The 18,171-nt window shown below is 37.9% G+C and overlaps 1 protein-coding gene across 1 annotated transcript in view; it reads right to left on the bottom strand.

Annotated features, from left to right (window-relative positions):
* The window catches only part of CFAP54 (cilia and flagella associated protein 54), a 259,785-nt gene that overhangs the window by 207,752 nt on the left and 33,862 nt on the right, over positions 1-18,171 (bottom strand). Inside the window, exons 10-15 of the mRNA XM_037068126.1 lie at positions 11,314-11,495; positions 11,064-11,226; positions 9,512-9,597; positions 7,030-7,164; positions 5,861-6,011; positions 3,019-3,095 (exon numbers count right to left, since the gene is read on the bottom strand). Coding sequence (XP_036924021.1) covers positions 3,019-3,095; positions 5,861-6,011; positions 7,030-7,164; positions 9,512-9,597; positions 11,064-11,226; positions 11,314-11,495 — 794 coding nt within the window. The remainder of the gene's footprint in view (positions 1-3,018; positions 3,096-5,860; positions 6,012-7,029; positions 7,165-9,511; positions 9,598-11,063; positions 11,227-11,313; positions 11,496-18,171) is intronic.

Here is an 18,171-nt window from a genome sequence, read left to right as displayed (position 1 = left end):
CCTTGTATTTTTTAAATAGTCATGTGTGTATACACGAGATGCATAATTAATTGATCTCGCTGACAGACTCTGCTAGGTGAGGGTATGGATTCTGGACTGTCCTTACAACAAACTGTCACTCCTTCTCCCCTCTCCACTCCCCTCCACATGGGTCTGAGGTCCTGGGCTGAGATTCAGTGCTCTATACGAAACATAAGAGAAAGCCTGAATGGCTGCCATAGGCCAGGTACTGTTTGCCCTAATGTCACCAATATCTAATTTAAAATGTGTAACTGAAATAGTAAATTAAGATGGACATGATTGTTTGTTCGTGATGGCACAAGCAGTCAATATGAGAGAAGGGACTCGACTCTGGGTCCCCAGCACTGACTGCTGTGCCCTTAGACCACACCGATGAGTCGCCTCTACTGTGTCTACCAAGTGCCCCAGTATAGAGGGAAGGTTGTGTATCGCACAATTTTAGGGGGTGCCATTTACAATATTGTCATCAGACTTGTATACTTCTTTTGACAATTTCCCATCAGATGACAGTAAGTCATCTCAAAGAAAGTGTACATTTTTCTAATTTAAGTAACAGCAATAGTTCATAAGTGATGCTCAGTTTTTGTGGTGGCTGTTGTTGTGGAAAATTTGCCACCTTCTATGAAATCCATTTCATTTAGTGGCATTAGTTGCCAGAAACTTTCCATCACAAGCCAGAACCTACCACTCTGAAACTTCCACTAGTTTTCTCATCCTTGCCCTGTGAAGCCTTGGAAGAGTGAATGCAAGCCCACTAAGCCAGTGATTCTCAAATTCTTGTGCCCTAATTATCTACCTGGGGAACTTTTAAGAGGCACATACCTTGATTAAGAACTTTAAGAACCTCACACCTAACATTATGATTCAATATGTCTGAAATGGGAAACAGGAGGCTGTATATGAGGCAAACATTGTGCATAATCTCTGAAAATACCACTGGCAGACAGCTTTGCCTCCTCGATCTCTTATGCAGTTCAAACATTGTTTTTAATTTAGATTTCTTAACTCTAGCTCTCTTCAGAAGACACAATACAGATGTAAAGAACTCAAAAATTGCGTTCCCTGAAACCTGTAATTAGAAGATGAACATTCATTTGAGAAAGTAATTTCAGAATGACCTTTCAGAATGACTCCTCAGTCCTTTCATGATATATGTTGTGTATCCAGTTTCTTAGAACTTGTATTTTTGTGCATTAGAAAAATATCTTTTATACAATGAAATACTACACAGCAGAAAGAAAGAAGGAGCTCCTACCCTTCACAACAGCATGGATGGGACTGGAGAGCATTATGCTAAGTGAAATAAGCCTAGGCAGTGAAAGACAAATACCATATGATCTCACCTATAAGTGGAATCTAATCAATACAACAAGCAAGCAAAATATAACCAAAGACACTGAAATAAAGAACAAGCTAACAGTAACCAGGGTCGGGGAGGGGAAAGTAGGGGAAGAAGAGGAAGGGTTGTCAAGGAACATGTATAAAGGACCCATGGACAAAGCCAAGGAGGGAAGGATTTAAGGTGGGGGTGGGTGGAGTGGAAGAGAGTAGTGGCGGGGGGGTGGGGGGGGGAGAAAACAACTGTACTAGAACAACAATAAAAAAGAAAAGTATCTTTTATCAAAACACCCTGAAAATACCTTCTTATAATCAAGAGTCAACATAGCATAGTGGCTGAATGCCTGGACTTGGAGGGCAACACCTCAAAGTTCAAAGCCACTTACTATGTGACTTTGAGCAAGCTGGCTACAGTAGTGAAAATGAATACTATGACTACATGTATCAGCTTGAGTGAACCTCACAAACACAACACTGAGTTTTAAAGAGTGAGCTGCAGAAGAGCCCACACAGTATGACACTACTGATGTAAACCCAGTCCTCTCTACTGCACAACAATACTAGTTTCTGCCTATAAATAAATGAAGGTTTATTATATATATGAAGCAGTTCCCTAGGTTCCCATTCATATCTGTAGGGCAACATGATCCATAATATATATATATAAATGACTCAAGTATTGTAAGAAAAACCATCAAGAAGAAGACTAGCCAATCATCTCCCTCATCTCCTGAATTCTCTTAAACTAACACCAACTGGGAACTTGCCATGTGCCGGCTGCAGTTCTAAGTGCATTTTATCCATTGCTCCACTGGCCCTGAGACTCTAAGTGCATTTTAAACAGACAATAACTTATTGTCAGAGTAGGATATCTCTGCTCTGTAAGTCTATGAATCTCAACATATTCAAAACATCAATAGTAATCTAACTATAAATCCTTTTAAAATAGTTTACCTATCTTATTTTTTAAGATTTTATTTTTTTTTAGAAAGAGGAGAAGGGAGGGAGAAAGAAAGGAAGAGAAACACCAATGTGAGAGAGATCCATCCATCAGTTGCCTCTCTTACGCACCCCAACCAGGGACTAAACCAGGCATGAGGTCTGACCAGGAATCGAACCAGTGATCTTTCGCTTTGTGGGACGATGCCAAACCAACTGAGCCATGCCAGTCAGGGCTATCTATCTTATTTTTAAAGCTTATTGTATATTTTTCTACAGCACAAGCAAAAGGTAGAAAAATATCCCAGTAGTTCTTAATGTATGTAGAAATGATAAATTATCAAATTTTAAATATTCAAAATTATTTCTATAACTGTCCATTATATATTTACAAATTTAATATTATTTACATTTAAAATTCATGTTTTTAACTATATTTTATCTGATAACAAAATACTGAGAGATTCTAAAACACTATTTCAGACAACTCAACAAAAATAAAAACAAAGTGTAAAGGGTACCCACTAAGAAAATAAAATTCAATTGAAGTCATTTTCAAGAGAATTTTCCCTCTGAGACAGAAAGAAAATAACTTGCATTGTTTGGGGCACAAACTGACACATTTTGGGACTTATTTGAAAGATTATTATACATTTTATAGTTCTAAATTTAAGATAAAGAGCTCATTGTGAATTTCTAAAACAAAATATTTTGCAATACCTTTAATAGTGGCAGAATTTCCAGATCCCCATCCAGAGTCCCAAGGACTTCATCAGTCTCTTTCCTGGCAGATACATCTGAAGAGAAAGAAAGAGAGAGAAAGGGGGGGGGGGGCAGAGAGGGAGGCAGGGAAGTGCAGGAAGGAGGAGGAAAAGGGGGAAGAGTAGGAGGAGAGGGGAGGAGAGAGGAGGAAGCAAAGGGAAAGAAGGAAGGACCCCAAAAACAAAAGGAGAAGAGTGAAAACTGAACCATCACCATAAAAAAATATTATGCTAAATTGGTTATCGTTTCAATTACCCAAGATTTTAGAAATGATGCAACATTTTAAGATTTGACCAAACATCACATTGTTTCTTCCACATAATTAATTTTTTACTTTTTTAAGTTAATATAAAAGTGTCTTACAATACAACATAACAAATCAAGACTCCTGATTATCACCAAGACAAAATTAGGGTAAAGAAGTGAGTGTTCCTTTCATAAAGTTGATTTAAAAGCATTCAGAAAATAACAGTTCAAAAGCCTTATGAACCTAGAAAAATATCAGAGAAGGCTGGTCTAAATTAGAGAAATACAAACTACAAATATTTATATGATGACATTAGTTTCCTATTTTAAAATTTATCTAGTAATTTAAACTAAATAATGTATTACTTAATAAACAGCCTAATAGCATTTTGAAGCAGACTGCCATAATTAATATAAAAGAATGACTTGCACTTTATGTTTAATGTGCCAACAAGGAGATGAGAATAACAATTTTGGAAAAGTTATAAAAAAGTTATGGAGACGACCCCTCACTACATAACTGCAGAAGTTTCCAAGTTTATAATGGATTTTGTTCCAATATTAACTTGTTTTTTAGCAATCAAACATTCTAACAAAAAACCAAATATGATACATTGTATATAGGCCACTTATAATTAAACAGAGTATAAAACACAACAATATAATAGTATCCTAAAAGTAACTAGTAAACAAAACATTAAAATTAAGTAAATCAAGCAACAGGTCTAAAGGACACATGGACAAAGCCAAAGTGGGTAGGATCGAGGGTACCTTTTTAGGTAGGACCTAAAAAAAAATTGAGTAAGAAAGAGATTTTTTAAAAAGAAAAGAAATCACCAGGGCTTTTGTTTCCAGAAAGAGGTAATCTAGAAAAATTATCCTGCCTAGAGACAACTAGCAAAACTGGAAAGTAAAGGTTTATTTCATTTGCACACCCTGAGGGTAACGAATAATCAACACAAGGCCAGGACTCTGAGAAGAGAACATCACCCACATCTTGGGAAGAAAGCCCAGGGAGTAGAGTGGCATTGGAGCTGTCTTTCCCACTGAGGACTTTCTTCAGTTCTGGAGAGAGAAACCGAGTGGTACTTTGACAGCTTTGACAAGTTACAGCAACGAGGCTTAGTACCCAGGACCCATGGAGGGTGGTAAGTCAGAAGGGGCTGCATCCTAGGAGTTAGAGTAAACTGAAAAGGGCCTTCAAAGACAGAGCATCTCAGCTTCTAATTATCTTAATCTCTCAAAGTGGAATAACGGGATCTGGAGTAGTAGCACCTTCGTGTATCTGGCAAAAGCAAACATAAATCTTCTTTGGAAGAAGATAACATCACCTATGGTCTCAAATTATTTCTATAAAATAATTAGCAAATATAATGTCTACTACACAATAAAAACTAACTAAAGCAACCAAACAGCTACTATTCTTCCCTGAAGAATTCAGTGTAATAAATGCAGAAGGAATGACAGCAGTTTGCAGCCCCTTCTGGCTTCGCTCCCCAACTTCCTCCAGCAGCCTTCAACCAGTAACACATGGAAGTTGTATAAATGCCCCACCTCCCAGCCCTCTGGGGCACGTTCTACGCACCTCGTTAACTTCCTGAATTTTGTAGTGGCTTCCTTTCCCCCGTCTTACTTTTGCATTGCACCACCCGGCTTCCCTGTACAACGCCCCAAGCAAACTACTTCACTCAACTCCTTGTCTCAGAATCTGCTTCTGAGGAACCAACCTAGGAAATAGGTCAGGCTGACAACACCTGAACTCACTGATCAATCTTTACATCACAGAAAGGGGGACAACAGGCATTATATGCTTCCTGATTCAATGCAATAGAGATAAACAGCACCACCTATGAAGTATCTTGCCAAAAAAAATAAGATATTGACAAGAATTCTTTTTGACAAGGTATCACTTCAACCTAAGCAAACCTCTAGACCCAACAACCAGGTAGAGAAACAAGTGAATTGATACCATAAGGACACAAATAGCCAAATCCAGAATGTAGGAAATCCTACAGGGTAATGCAATGACTCAATGTCTTCAAAAATTAGCTTGAAAAGGGGTTAAGGAGAAGAGGAGCTGTTATAAATTAGCAAGTGAGAACAGACATATAAGAAAATAAAAAGCATGAGCTTGCTTGGATTTTGATTGGAACAAATGGACTTAAGGCATTTATACTACAATAAGAAACATAAAAGTGTTCAAAAATCATATAGGATATAATAATGATGGCTTTGTGGTTTTATAAGAAAAATGTTAGACCAACAAACAGAAAGACAGACACCCATATACAATACATATATGTACACACGCAGAGGTATTTTGAGGTATTTGCTGGTGGAATGACATGACGCTACTGTAAAACACTTCAGGAGAAAGGAAAGAGATGAAATGAAATAGGACTGACAAGATGTTGATAATTATTAGTATTGGATGATGCATACATGATGATTTATTTTCTCTCTCCACTCTCTAACTGAAATTCTGCACATATATATAAAATGCACATATATGATACATATATATTATATTATCCCTTTTCATTTGTTATTTTACCTATAGATTTTTTAAATTTTCTCCTCGGATTTCCTAAGGACTCCAGTATCTCACTTAATCGTAACGTGACCTCTGCCACCATCACAACGTCAAAGTCTTCCATTTTATAGCGGTGAATTACTTCATTTATTTGCCACAGAAGATAAACCCACTGAAAAGAAAAAAACAACAACAAAGAGAAAATATACAGCAAAATCAAATTAAAGCATATTACATTGTAGAAAGAGCCACACTGTTCAAAACCTAGTACTTCCTTGAAATTGCCACTTGCTAATTATACGAAAATGTTATAAAGATACCCCTTCCTTATTAGCACATCTTAATTATAAATAATATAAAGTGCAATGATCCTAATAAGATTATGTTTAGTAATAAATATTTTTATGTAAATTCGTAAATAAGACTTGCTTACACTTATGGTCTGCATTACAGCCATAATGGAAAAGTTATCCTGCTGTCTTTACATATCAGTGAAGATTATCCTCAAAATTCTCATTGCTCTTCCTAAAAAAGAGCCCTTACGATCACTAGCAAAGTCCTCCAAAACAGTGAGGGGGAAGCAGGTGTTTTAGCTTCCACACTAGGGGCCTTGAACACTGTCTTTCACACCCATGTCCCCAAAGCTTAGCACAAAATTAGGCCCCACAGTTTGGGAGCTAAGATGAGCAAGTAATATGTATGCACCCCACCATTACTTTGTCAGAGAACGTGATGAAACCCTGCCGTGCATTCTACTGCGGCCCATCTCCAGGGGCCCGAGAATCACTGGAGACTGCGTTGTTGCTAAAATATTCTCTCCTAAGTGTCTGGGTTCCAATATTCACTTGCTCAACTTTTGTCTTCCTATGAATAGCTCTTTAAAATAGTCTAAGTAGATGACTGCAGGAAAAGAGTACGACACTCCTTACTTACTTGCACTTTCTAATATCAACTTTCTTAAACTTACCCAAGCTCGTGTGACCTCAGACACGCCTTAATTTTTCCTCCCTTAAATATCTGAAACACCTCCCTTCCCCACAATTAAACTGGTAGAAGAACAGGGAATACATTAAAGAAAAAGCTCACTCAGCAATACATTTTTAAAAATGGTAGTTACACAGGTTAGGAATAGTTTAAACATCTCAATTTAAGTATTAATAACAAAATGTGATAAAAACAAAGAGGAATACTTTATTGGTACTGATTTTCTGGGTGAATTTTGCATAGTCTTTTCTGGACGTATTGATCCACTGAGTTCCTGATTTGCATTTGTGCCATAAGAACATTATCATGTCCACCACGATTTCTTTATCAGGCTGAACAGTCTGAAAACAAAAGCGGTAAAATCAGTGAAGAATAATAAGACAGAATTTGTCATGTGACCAATGTTGGTCACTTACGTCTGCCTTATTTATTTCTTTACACATCTTATTTTAAATAATCAGATAAAATAAAAAATAGTACTAAAATGTATAAATGGTTGACCTTTAATGTGTTTCAGACAACATTCTAAGAGCTGTGTGTGTGTGTGTGTGTTTTACAATGGACTGCTTGTGTCTTCAAAGCCTATGTTGCAATTCTAACCCCCAGCGTGAGCACGTTGGGAGGTAAAGCCTTTAGGAGGTGATGAGGCACGAGGATGCAGCCCCCATGAACGGGAGCAGTGCCCTTATAAAAGGGGCTCTCAGAGTCTCTCACTGTTTTCACCAGGTGAGAACACAGTGAGAAGACAGCCATCTACGAACCAGAGGTGAGTCCTCACCAGACACCAAATCTGCTGGTGCCTTGATCTTGGATTTCTCCGCCTCCATAACTGTAAAAAATAAATGTTTGTTGTTTACGCCATCCAGTCAATGGCAGGGGTCCCCAGCCCCCAGGGCCACGGACCAGCACCAGTCTGTGGCCTACCAGGCACCAGGCCACACAGCAGAAGGTGAGCAGCAGGTGAACAAGCGAAGCTTCATCTGTATTTACAGCCGCTCCCCACTGTTCACTTTACCTCCTAAGCTCCATCCCCCCCCACCTCAGCCTCTCTACTGTCCATGAAAAATTTGTCTTCCATGAAACTGGTTTCTGGTGCCAGGAGGGTTCAGGACTGCTGCTCAATGGCATTTTTTGTGATATCAGCCTGAACACACTAATACCTACACCAATTCATTTAATCCTCATAACAACCTGTGAGGTCAGTACCATCTCACCATGCCCACTCTATTACCATCCTCACTTTACAGATGAGCAAGTTGAAGCACAAGACGACTGGGGTTTTTTTCCAAAGATGAAGTGAATAGAAAGTAGCAGAGTTGAGATTCAAACCCATGCAGTCTAGCTCCAGAGACCTTAGTCTTAAGGAATGCTTTAGGTTACAGTCTGTCTCTCTAAAAAGAAGTCTATAACAGCTTTAGGCAGTATGTAAACCGAACTTGAAATGTTTATATACTCTTTCCATTTAAAAGTCCTTTATTATCATAATAAAGAATAAGGGGGACAGTGAACTAGCAAGAGGAGAGGAAATGGGAGGTGGGAGCGGATGTAAACCCGGGAAAAGAGACATGAAGAAATTAACCAGAATGTCACACTGGGCATTGACAGATGATCCAGAACAATGTATCTCCTGTCAAATCAGTTACTTGTCTTTCTTCAAAGAAATGAAAGGTTACTGATTATATATGAACTATAAAGATAATGCATTTATGATTAAAACAAATAAAACTGAGCTCCTCTGGGGCAGCTCTAAAATCTAACTTCTAGGTGGAGAACCTTTAGCACAGTGTTTGAGAACTTCACAGAGATCAGTAAACGTTTACTGAATCCAAGGCACTGAACTAAAACATGCATGTTTTTTTCAAAAGCAGATAAGTAAAAATTCCTTGCTCTGTTCAGCCTTGATTAAAAGTTTTTGGTTTAGCTGTCTCAGTATGATCATTATATTTACTACCAAGTATCTTTTTTCAAAGTTAAATACCTGCCCCAGGTTATAACATAATCTAATAAACTCAGAAGAAATAGAAAACACTTTTATAATAGAACTTCTCAGGCCCCTCACTGTGTTTCATTACGTGAGCAAAAGTTAATGCAATGCTCTAGAGTTGTGGTTTTCAAACAATTTTATAACAGTAAAATCAAATTTTCAAGTAAAAGTCCATGAGAATTTCAACTAATAAAAACTAAATAAAGCAGGTCAGGGTCTTACTACCCAAACCTGAGCGCCTGAGGAAACCTCAGAGAAGGCCTGGAGATCCCTAGAATTTGGTTTTAAAACCAGTACTGTACTAGCTTTACTTAAACATGAACCCCTACAAATAGGTCATTTCTAAATCCTGGCCACCGCGTACAATGCAATTCCTAGTAACAACCAGGTGTCCTGCTCATGCACTGAACGTGGTGAGAATATTAACTGTGTGGAAAACCACTGCCTCCTTCCCTTCACCATTAGAAATACAGGTAGCCTGAAACTTTCCCCAAAAGAAACAGACTGACACTTAAAATGATGATAACAATAAAAAGAGACTTCAAATTACAAGTCAGGATATAACTTAATCTCTTATGATACAGATTAAAAATAAGGAATCTTTGGTAAGGTCCAATTTCTTATGATATTTTAATTCTGACTTAAATTAGGTTTAATAGCCTCCTGTAACAATACTATTAAAATTATCCAAATAACGATTTCACCTGGGGAGAGGTGCAGACACAGGAATACAGGGTTGTTGCTAAATGGAAAATATCTTCTGAACATCCGAAAGTCTTCATACAAGTATCTCCATTCATAAAGCAAAGGTAAGGCAAAAAGTCAATTGCAAAATTCTCAATAGAAAAAGCACAGAAAAAGAAATTCTACTAAAAATAACACAAATGTTATCTGAGCAAATATTATGTCAGTAAGATACTTCAGATGCTTCTATATGAAAACTACTCAAAGGGGGCTCCAATTAAAATACATTATTATCATTGTTATTATTATCACCATAAATCTACTGTACAATCTATGCCAAATATGCCCAGAATGGAAGTGAAGAGGCTTATTGTATTAAAATATACAAAACATGGCAGTTGAAATAAAAATAACAAAAATATACATTCAAAAACCACTAGAAAAAATATACCATTACTTAATACAAATTATTTACTATAATTGGGCAGCCATACTATGCCCGAAGAACATGATAAACCATTAAAAATGTTGGACTAAATTGTTCTCATTAGTCTAAAAAATAGAGGCTACATTTTTCCAATTACATAAACAATAACTTTTTGCCCTAGCTGGTATAACTCAGGGGATTGAGGGACGGACTGCAAACCATAGGGTTGCTGAATTGCAACCCAGTTAGGTGGGCCAGGTCCCCAGCTGGGCTGCAGGCACGTGCCTGGGTTGCAGGCCAGGTCCCCAGTTCTGTGGCGCACAAGAAGCAACCACACCCTGATGCTCTCTCCCTCTCTTTCTCCCTCCCTTCCCTTCTCTCTAAAGATAAATAATAAAATCTTTTGAAAAAACAATAACATTTTTTTTCCATTTAGGATTCTTTCATTCCAAGCATCAAGAACAAAAGATCCAAGCAGGCAATTTATAGCTCACTATAAGCTTAAATGTTCAGTGGTACAGTTGACATCATGCGCGGCTCAATCCAAAATGCAAATTATTTCACCAAGAACCATCTAGAGATAATTCCCCTGGGTTGAGTTTTCTTTTTTAGGATCTTACTGGAAACCCCTACTACCTTCAGTCTTACAGTGCTTAAATCCAGGGGGAGCATTAAAACACTAACATTTTTAGATTAAAAAAGTACTAAAAGGGAAAACTCTGCATGCTGGAAAGAGAGAAGAGACCACCAAACCTTCCCGTACCAAAGCCAACTAATGGCTTTTGACTTACTGCCTCGCTGGCCTCTCACCCACCCACAAAGCAACAGCTGAGAAGAAGCTCCTTCTGCTACTCAAAACCACCTCTCAGCATAAAACCCATCACCTTTACAAGGCCCAGGGCCCTGCAAGATCAGACACTCAGTTATTTCTCTGACCTCATCTCCTCCACATCCTCACATTCCATAATGACCACAGTGCACTCCAGCCATACATGGCTCCTTGCTCTTCCTTCTACACCAAGTACCTCAGGACCTTTGTACTTCCTGCTCTCACTGCCTTGAACATTCTCCCACCTCACCCACAAAGAGCATATTTTATTAGAGAAAATCATCTTAATTTTACAAAAAGGCAAATAAATACTCACCATGAAAAGCAATTTTTCTCATGTAAAAAGCTGACTGTCCTTCTTTGTAGTTCTCTAAAGGAAGTACCAACCCTTTGTTCTTCTTTACATTGATTATAGGTTCTATTGCGATAAGAAGAATTAAATCTTTCTCCGCTTTCTTTGACTCTGGATCATCCTGTCCCTAGGAGAAGCATATCCCATAAGTTAATCAGTAATTCAAAGTCATCTTAACGGTATAAAAACAAATGAATGATTTTGCACATATTACCTGGAGAAAATCAATAAGCTGACCAGCTGCAGATTCAAATAAATTCCATTCCTCATAGGTAAAAGCTAATTTTATAAATTTCACAGCAGCATCCACAGAAATAACATTTTTTCTTTTTATAACAAGTTCCAGAAGAGGTGTTTTTGAAAAACCAAGCGTTCCGTCTCCACCACTATTTGACACTAGGAAAGGAAAGAGAGGAGTTTGAATGTCACTCATGCAAAGAAATATTTACTAAATATGAACGATTAGCCACTGTCAGACAATAGGGTAACAATGGAAAAGAAACACAGGCCAGGCCTTCACAGAACTTACATTAGTGGGGGGAACAAGTGTAATCTTGGTGGGTGAATTCAGGGTGCTGTGAGAACAGATCCGAAGGGCATCGGATACACAGGTTAGGCTATGAGAGCGGCCAGGGAAATCTCATGGTATGTCAAACACAGAGAATCAGCAAGAGTTCACTAATTGAATAGGCAGCCAGATATTACAGACTGAAAGCTCAGGAAAGGGTTCAAAACTAGGGATATAGCTTTTATGGTCATCATTATTTATCCACGGTAAATAATAGGATCCGCCATGGACCACGCACAGCTGCCTAGGTCAGAATGGTGAGGAACACTGACCCGTAAGAAAAGGGAAGAGGGAGAAGCGGCAGCAAAGAATGTTTGGAGATAACATTTATTTGTAGTCAACAGCAACAAACACTACAGAGAGTGAAGGGGAAAGAGCACTGAAAAGTGAGCCTTGCATGGAGCAACAAGGAGGTTGTCGGGGCACTCGCTAAGGACAAAAGACTGCTTGTATGCAAGCAGGAAGAAAACTTGGGGACAGTGAAAAACAGGCAATTTTTCAATAAATCTAACTATATAACAAGAGGAAGAAATACAGAGAGGAAGCTGAAAGAGGACATGAAGGGTTTGGAGACATGAGGTTTAAAAATCTAAAAAGGAACGTCCCTTACATTTTAATAAGAGATGGTGGAAAGAATGGGTTCAGATGAAGGTAAATTTTCAGGTTTGGGTGAAGGAAGTCAAGGGAATTCTGATCTGCAATCTGGTATTTTCCTTGTGAAGATGAGTCCCAACTGGCACAGGGGCTCCCTGCCCTCACACGGGCACGTGCACGCAAGTACACACACACGTCCTGAGCTCACTTAGAAGTGCACAAGCTAAGGCTGAGGTTTTAGCAGTCCCCTCTCCTTCCAGGCAGACATTATCACCAACTCAGCTGATGTTCCAAAGCGATGGAAGGTAGGCTCATGAGCAAAGAAAATTAAAAGCACGAAGGCCTTGAAACAAAAGCCACAAAGGACATCCTTTACCAAAGGAAGCCTAAAAATGGAACAGAGTGAACAACAACTTAAGTTTAATAAGTATTTTCTCAAGGAAAGAAGAGACGACTACTAGAAACATGAAGCAAGAGTAAACTGCTATAGAAGAGAGTCAAATGGATGCTTGATATAAAGTACGTTATTACTGAAACAGAATTCAATCGATGGATGGAATAGAACAGTAGGAATCAAAGAACAAATTAGTGATGTAGAAAGTCAGATTGGGACACCTTCTCAGAAGCCAACAAAAAGGAATACAGGCAAAAATAATAAAATAAATAAGATATGGAGAGTGGATGTGTCAACATTTGTCTATCAGGACCCTTGGAGAATTACGAAAAGTGAAGATAACAGTAGGAGTGAGGCAGTAACATGGAAAAATGAAAGACGTAAGACCTCAAAGTGCCTTCTGTATTATTAAACCCACGCCTAGACCCAGTATGATGAAATGTAAGAACGTCATCAATAAGAGAAAAATGTAAATGCTAAATCCATAAAACAACAAGATTTAAACAGACTTCTCGACACCATATGCAAGATTATGGAGAAATGTCTCTAATATTTTAAGAGGAACAAATTTTTCAGTAAAAATTATACCCAGCAAAACTCTTTCGAAGTTCTTAAAGTTTGTATCTGAGCGAAAAGAAATTAATTTATGCAGAAGTAGTTAGAAAGTAAGTAAGGATGAGGGAAAACCTTAATATATTGACTATCTTACAAAGCAGCCCTGGCTGTGTAGCTCAGTGGATTGAGCATGGGCCTGTGAAGCAAAGGGTTGCCGGTTCGATTCCCAGTCAGGGCACATGCTTGGGTTGCAGGCCAGGTCCCCAGTGGGGGACACATGAGAGGCAACCACACACTGATGTTTCTCTCCCACTCTTTCTCCTTCCCTTCCCCTCTCTCTAAAAATAAATAAATAAAATATTTTTTAAAAGCAGTGACAAGGGCTTGTATCTAGGACACACAAAGAACTCTCAAAATGCAACGGATCAAAAAGCTATGGTACATTTACACAATGGAATTCTATGCTGCAGAAAGGAAGAAGGAGCTCCTACCCTTTGCAACATCATGGAAGGAATTGGAAAGCATTATACTGAGCGAAATAAGCCAGGCAGTGAAAGATAAATACCATATGATCTCACCGTTAACGGGAATCTAAACAACAAAACAAACAAGCAAGGAAAATATGACCAATGACACTCAATTATGGAACAGGCTGACAGGGTCCAGAGGGGAGAGGGGAGAGAATCACAGGGGAAAAGGGGATGGACTCACATGAACAAGTATAAAGGTCACATGGACAATAACTAAGGGTGGGGGGCAGAAATGGGAGGGAGGTGGGGAGCACTGGGCAGGGGGCGGACAGGGCTGGGAATATAAGACAGAAAACTGTACTTGAACAAGAATTAAATAAAAATAAAAAATTTTTAAAATGCAACAGCAAAAATGAACAATGCAATTAGAAAGCAGGCAAAAAACACTGAAGAGGAAGATGGCCTAAAGACGGCAAGTGAAAAACTGAGCATGTGAAAAGACGTTCAGCATCATCACATCAGGGAAAAGCAAATTAAAGCTGCAGTCAAATATCACTCTACACCTCTCAGGATGGCTAGAAAAAAGTGATAACATCAAATACTGTCAAGGATGCTACGAAGCTGGATCATTCACACATTGTTCATCGGGATGTAGAATGGTTCAATCACCCTGGAAAAGAGCATGGCAGTTTCTCACAAAACTAGACATGCATTTAGCAAATGACTCAACGATTGTACTGTTGAGCATTTGTCCCAGAGAAATGAAAACTCCTGTTCACACGAAGACCTGTACTCAAATGTTCACCGTGGCTTTATTCCTAATAACCAACAACCGGAAACAACTCAAAGGTCCTTCAACAGGTGAATAGTTAAACAAACTAGGATACATAGATTACTACTCTGCAATACTAAGAAATGAATTATTAATACACACAACAACTTGAATACATCTCAAGGGAACTATGTTAAGTGAAAAGTCACATGGTCACCTCGTTTTTGACAGAGGGATACTACGGTCAATGGGGAAAGGAGGGTCTCTGCAATAAATGGTGCCGTATCAACTGCATATTACAGAGAAATACATGAATCTTGATTTCTCATACTAATACAAAGTATCTAAATTTAGAACTAATGTGAGAGGTAAAATAAAGTTTCCAGAAGAAAACATAGAAATATACCTTTATGATATTGGGGTAACAGATTTCTGAAACATGACACAAAAAATGGGTAGCTATAAAGGATATGTTGATAAATTAGACTACATTAAAATTAAGAATTCCTAGCCCTGGCTGGTGTAGCTCAGTGGATTGAGCATGGGCTGCGAACCAAAGTGTCACTGGTTCTATTCCCAGTCAGGGCACATGCCCGGGTTGCAGGCCAAGTCCCCACTTGGGGGCACACAAGAGGCAACCACACATTGATGTCTCTCTCCTTCCCTTCCTCTCTCTCAATATAAATAAAAATAAAATCTTTAAAAAAAAATTAAGAATTCCTGTTGCAGTTAAAGACTAAGTGAAAAAGTGAACCAGAGCACAAAGAACGAGGAAGCAAACCTACACTTGGCTCTCTGGGCTCTGGGCGCAGGAGAAAAACCTAGGCATGGAGAATCCATACTCACAAGCCATATTTGTGGCCCCACTTCACAACAGACTATGTGTAACCTCAAAATATGGCATAGAAAGGCATCTACCAGACCAGCAGATTTTAAAAATGAGAATGCCGGTATCGAACAAAATAAGGAACAACAGGAACTCTCATTCACTGCTCTCAAGCATCAACTTTGGAAAGCAATTCTGCATTATCTGGCAAAGTCATAGGTCAATTCTAAGCAATATTGCTTTCATTCCACTGCCGACTATATAACCTTGAAAACCCTCTGGACTGTGTTCTAAGGAATATGTACAAGAATGCTCTTTGTAACGTAAAGTAACAATAGCCCCAAACCAGAAGCAGTTGGATCTACTCACAGAAGACTGGATCAGAGGAAGATTCATTTAACAGAACATTACCGCAGAGAAAAGGAATGAATTATAGCTGCAGACCCTGACACAAACAGCCTGTGGAGTAACAAAAAGCTCAAAATATGATTGCGTATATTTTGCATATATGCAAAATATATTAAGATTGCATTGCCGTTCACAGTCTTACCATATTTTATAAGATAAAACCAGGACTGGATCCCTACTTAGCCATGTCCTATATCCAGGCTGCAGGTTCTTCAAACCAATAACTACATTCTATTTACAACTGTACCCACAGAACCTAAGAAACCACCAGACATAAAGAGGAAACCCATCAAATGAATGAATACATTATGAACACACACACACACACACACAAAGAAAACAAATTTCTGTTCCTTAACAGCTATAATTAAGAGGATGAAAAGTCAAGCCACCAGCATATGTATTCAATAAAAACTTGTATCCAGAATCTATAAAGAATTCCTAAACCAGTCACAAAAAAAGCAAAGAGTCTAACAGAAAAAGGGAGAAAGACCTTGCTCGTTTGCAAATTGGGCCCAGTAAACAGAGGTCAAGGAGAGGACAAAGAAAGAGGCAGACCTCCATGTGGGTAGGTGACAGTTTTAATAAACACAGGGACTTACTTATGAATCTTGTCTCAGATGGCCAAAAGATAAGGGTATTTCCACACCCGCCCACCAAAAATTTATATAAAGGCCTCAACTGGGTCAATCATACACTGGCCAGATGGTCTCAAGAACACCCGAGTCTCTTGAAGCTGTACCCTTGAAATGGCTGCTAGTACCGGAACAGTAGGCAGGACATGCACTCCAAGGACAGGGTAGGGGGTTAAAGAGCCTCTGACTGCCAGGATCCAGCTCACAAGTCAACCAGTGGTCACATCCCCTCATTGACCTTCAACAGACCTGAACAGGCACTTCACAGTGCACGATACCCAAGTGGTAGAGACAAGTATGAAAAGTGCTCATGACTTCAGCAGTCATCAGAGAAATGCAAATTTATTCCTCAATGCAATATTAACTGAATTCACATGAGAATAGACAAGATTAAAAACCATAATCAGAATCTTGGGCAATGAAAATGCTCATAAAATGATGATGAGAGTGTAAACTGGTAAAATATCACATTGGAAAACAGTATCTGCTACAGGAAAACATACACACACCCTACGTTGTAACAACACCAACAGAAATGCACAGCAAATTATGTTAACACGTCTCTCTCAGCAATTTACAAAACAAGCAAACCAATGAATCAGTAGGAATAGAGAGGATTTAACTACACTATTTACAAACTGAACATATATAATATATAAAGCAATGCAGCCAACAACAAAGAATACATAATCTTCTCAAGTACATACAGATTACTTACTAAAACTGATCACAATTTAGGCCATAAATCAACATCTCAACAAATTTCAATGGTTTCAAATAATACAGAGCATGCTTCTCTGACCACCAAATAATTAAGCTAGAAATCAGTAATAAAAATAAATTTTATGAGGCAGGACTGGGAATATAAGACAGAAAACTGCTGTTGAACAAGAATTAAATAAAATAAAAATAAAATAAAAATAAAACAGTATTCTGGGAAAAATAATAAAAAATAAATTTTAGAAAGTCTCCATATGTTTTGACTCATCACACATATACACAGAAGAAATCACAGTAAGAACTGGAAAATATTCTTAACTAAATGGTAATGAAGGTATAATACATCAAAGCTTTAGGTACATAGCTACAGCTGAATTTAGAGAAAAAATGCCTTAATATGGAAACATTCAATAAGGAGAAATTCTGAAAATCAATGATCTAAGCCTCCAAGTCAATAAATTTCTTTTAAATCAGGAAAATAAAGCCAAGAAAGTAAAATAATAAAAATAATAAACAGAAATTATTAATATGAAAAATAAATCAACAGTAGAGAGGATAAGCAAAGTTAAATACTGTTCTTTGAAAAGACTAATGAAATTGGTAGACTCCCGCTAAAACTCAGGAAATGAGAGAAAAAGCAAAATTGCCACCATCAGAAATGAAACAGGGGGCCCCACTATACTACACATCTTACAGATATTACAAAGATCATAACTTGAATTAAAAATTTAACTGAAATCTGAAAATATAAGATAAAATCAAAATTTTCATGGAAAGTACAATATACCAAACTGATAGATTTTTTTTAATAGGAAGAAAGCCTAGGTCATTTTATATCTATGGAAGAAATTTAATTTCTAATTAAAAACTTCTCCACAAACAAAATTCCAGATCCAAATGGCTTAACCAAACATTTGCTAATAAATAATACCAATCTGACCCCAACTCTTCCAGATATTAATAACAGAGAAATGCATTTCAGTTCCTCCTTTTATGAGGCCAACATGACTTTGATATCAAATCTAAAAAGGACTTTGCAAGAAAATCTCTCTCATGAACAGAGAGGCAGAAATATTAAACAGTAGCCAAAAAAAGCAAGCATTATATCAAAAGAATTATCCTCACCTCCA

The sequence above is a fragment of the Sturnira hondurensis genome, unplaced genomic scaffold (assembly GCF_014824575.4).
Source record: "Sturnira hondurensis isolate 20B ecotype Veracruz unplaced genomic scaffold, ASM1482457v3 Scaffold0017436, whole genome shotgun sequence".
NCBI classification, from domain to species: domain Eukaryota; kingdom Metazoa; phylum Chordata; class Mammalia; order Chiroptera; family Phyllostomidae; genus Sturnira; species Sturnira hondurensis.
This window is presented reverse-complemented; position numbering and strand designations above follow the sequence as displayed.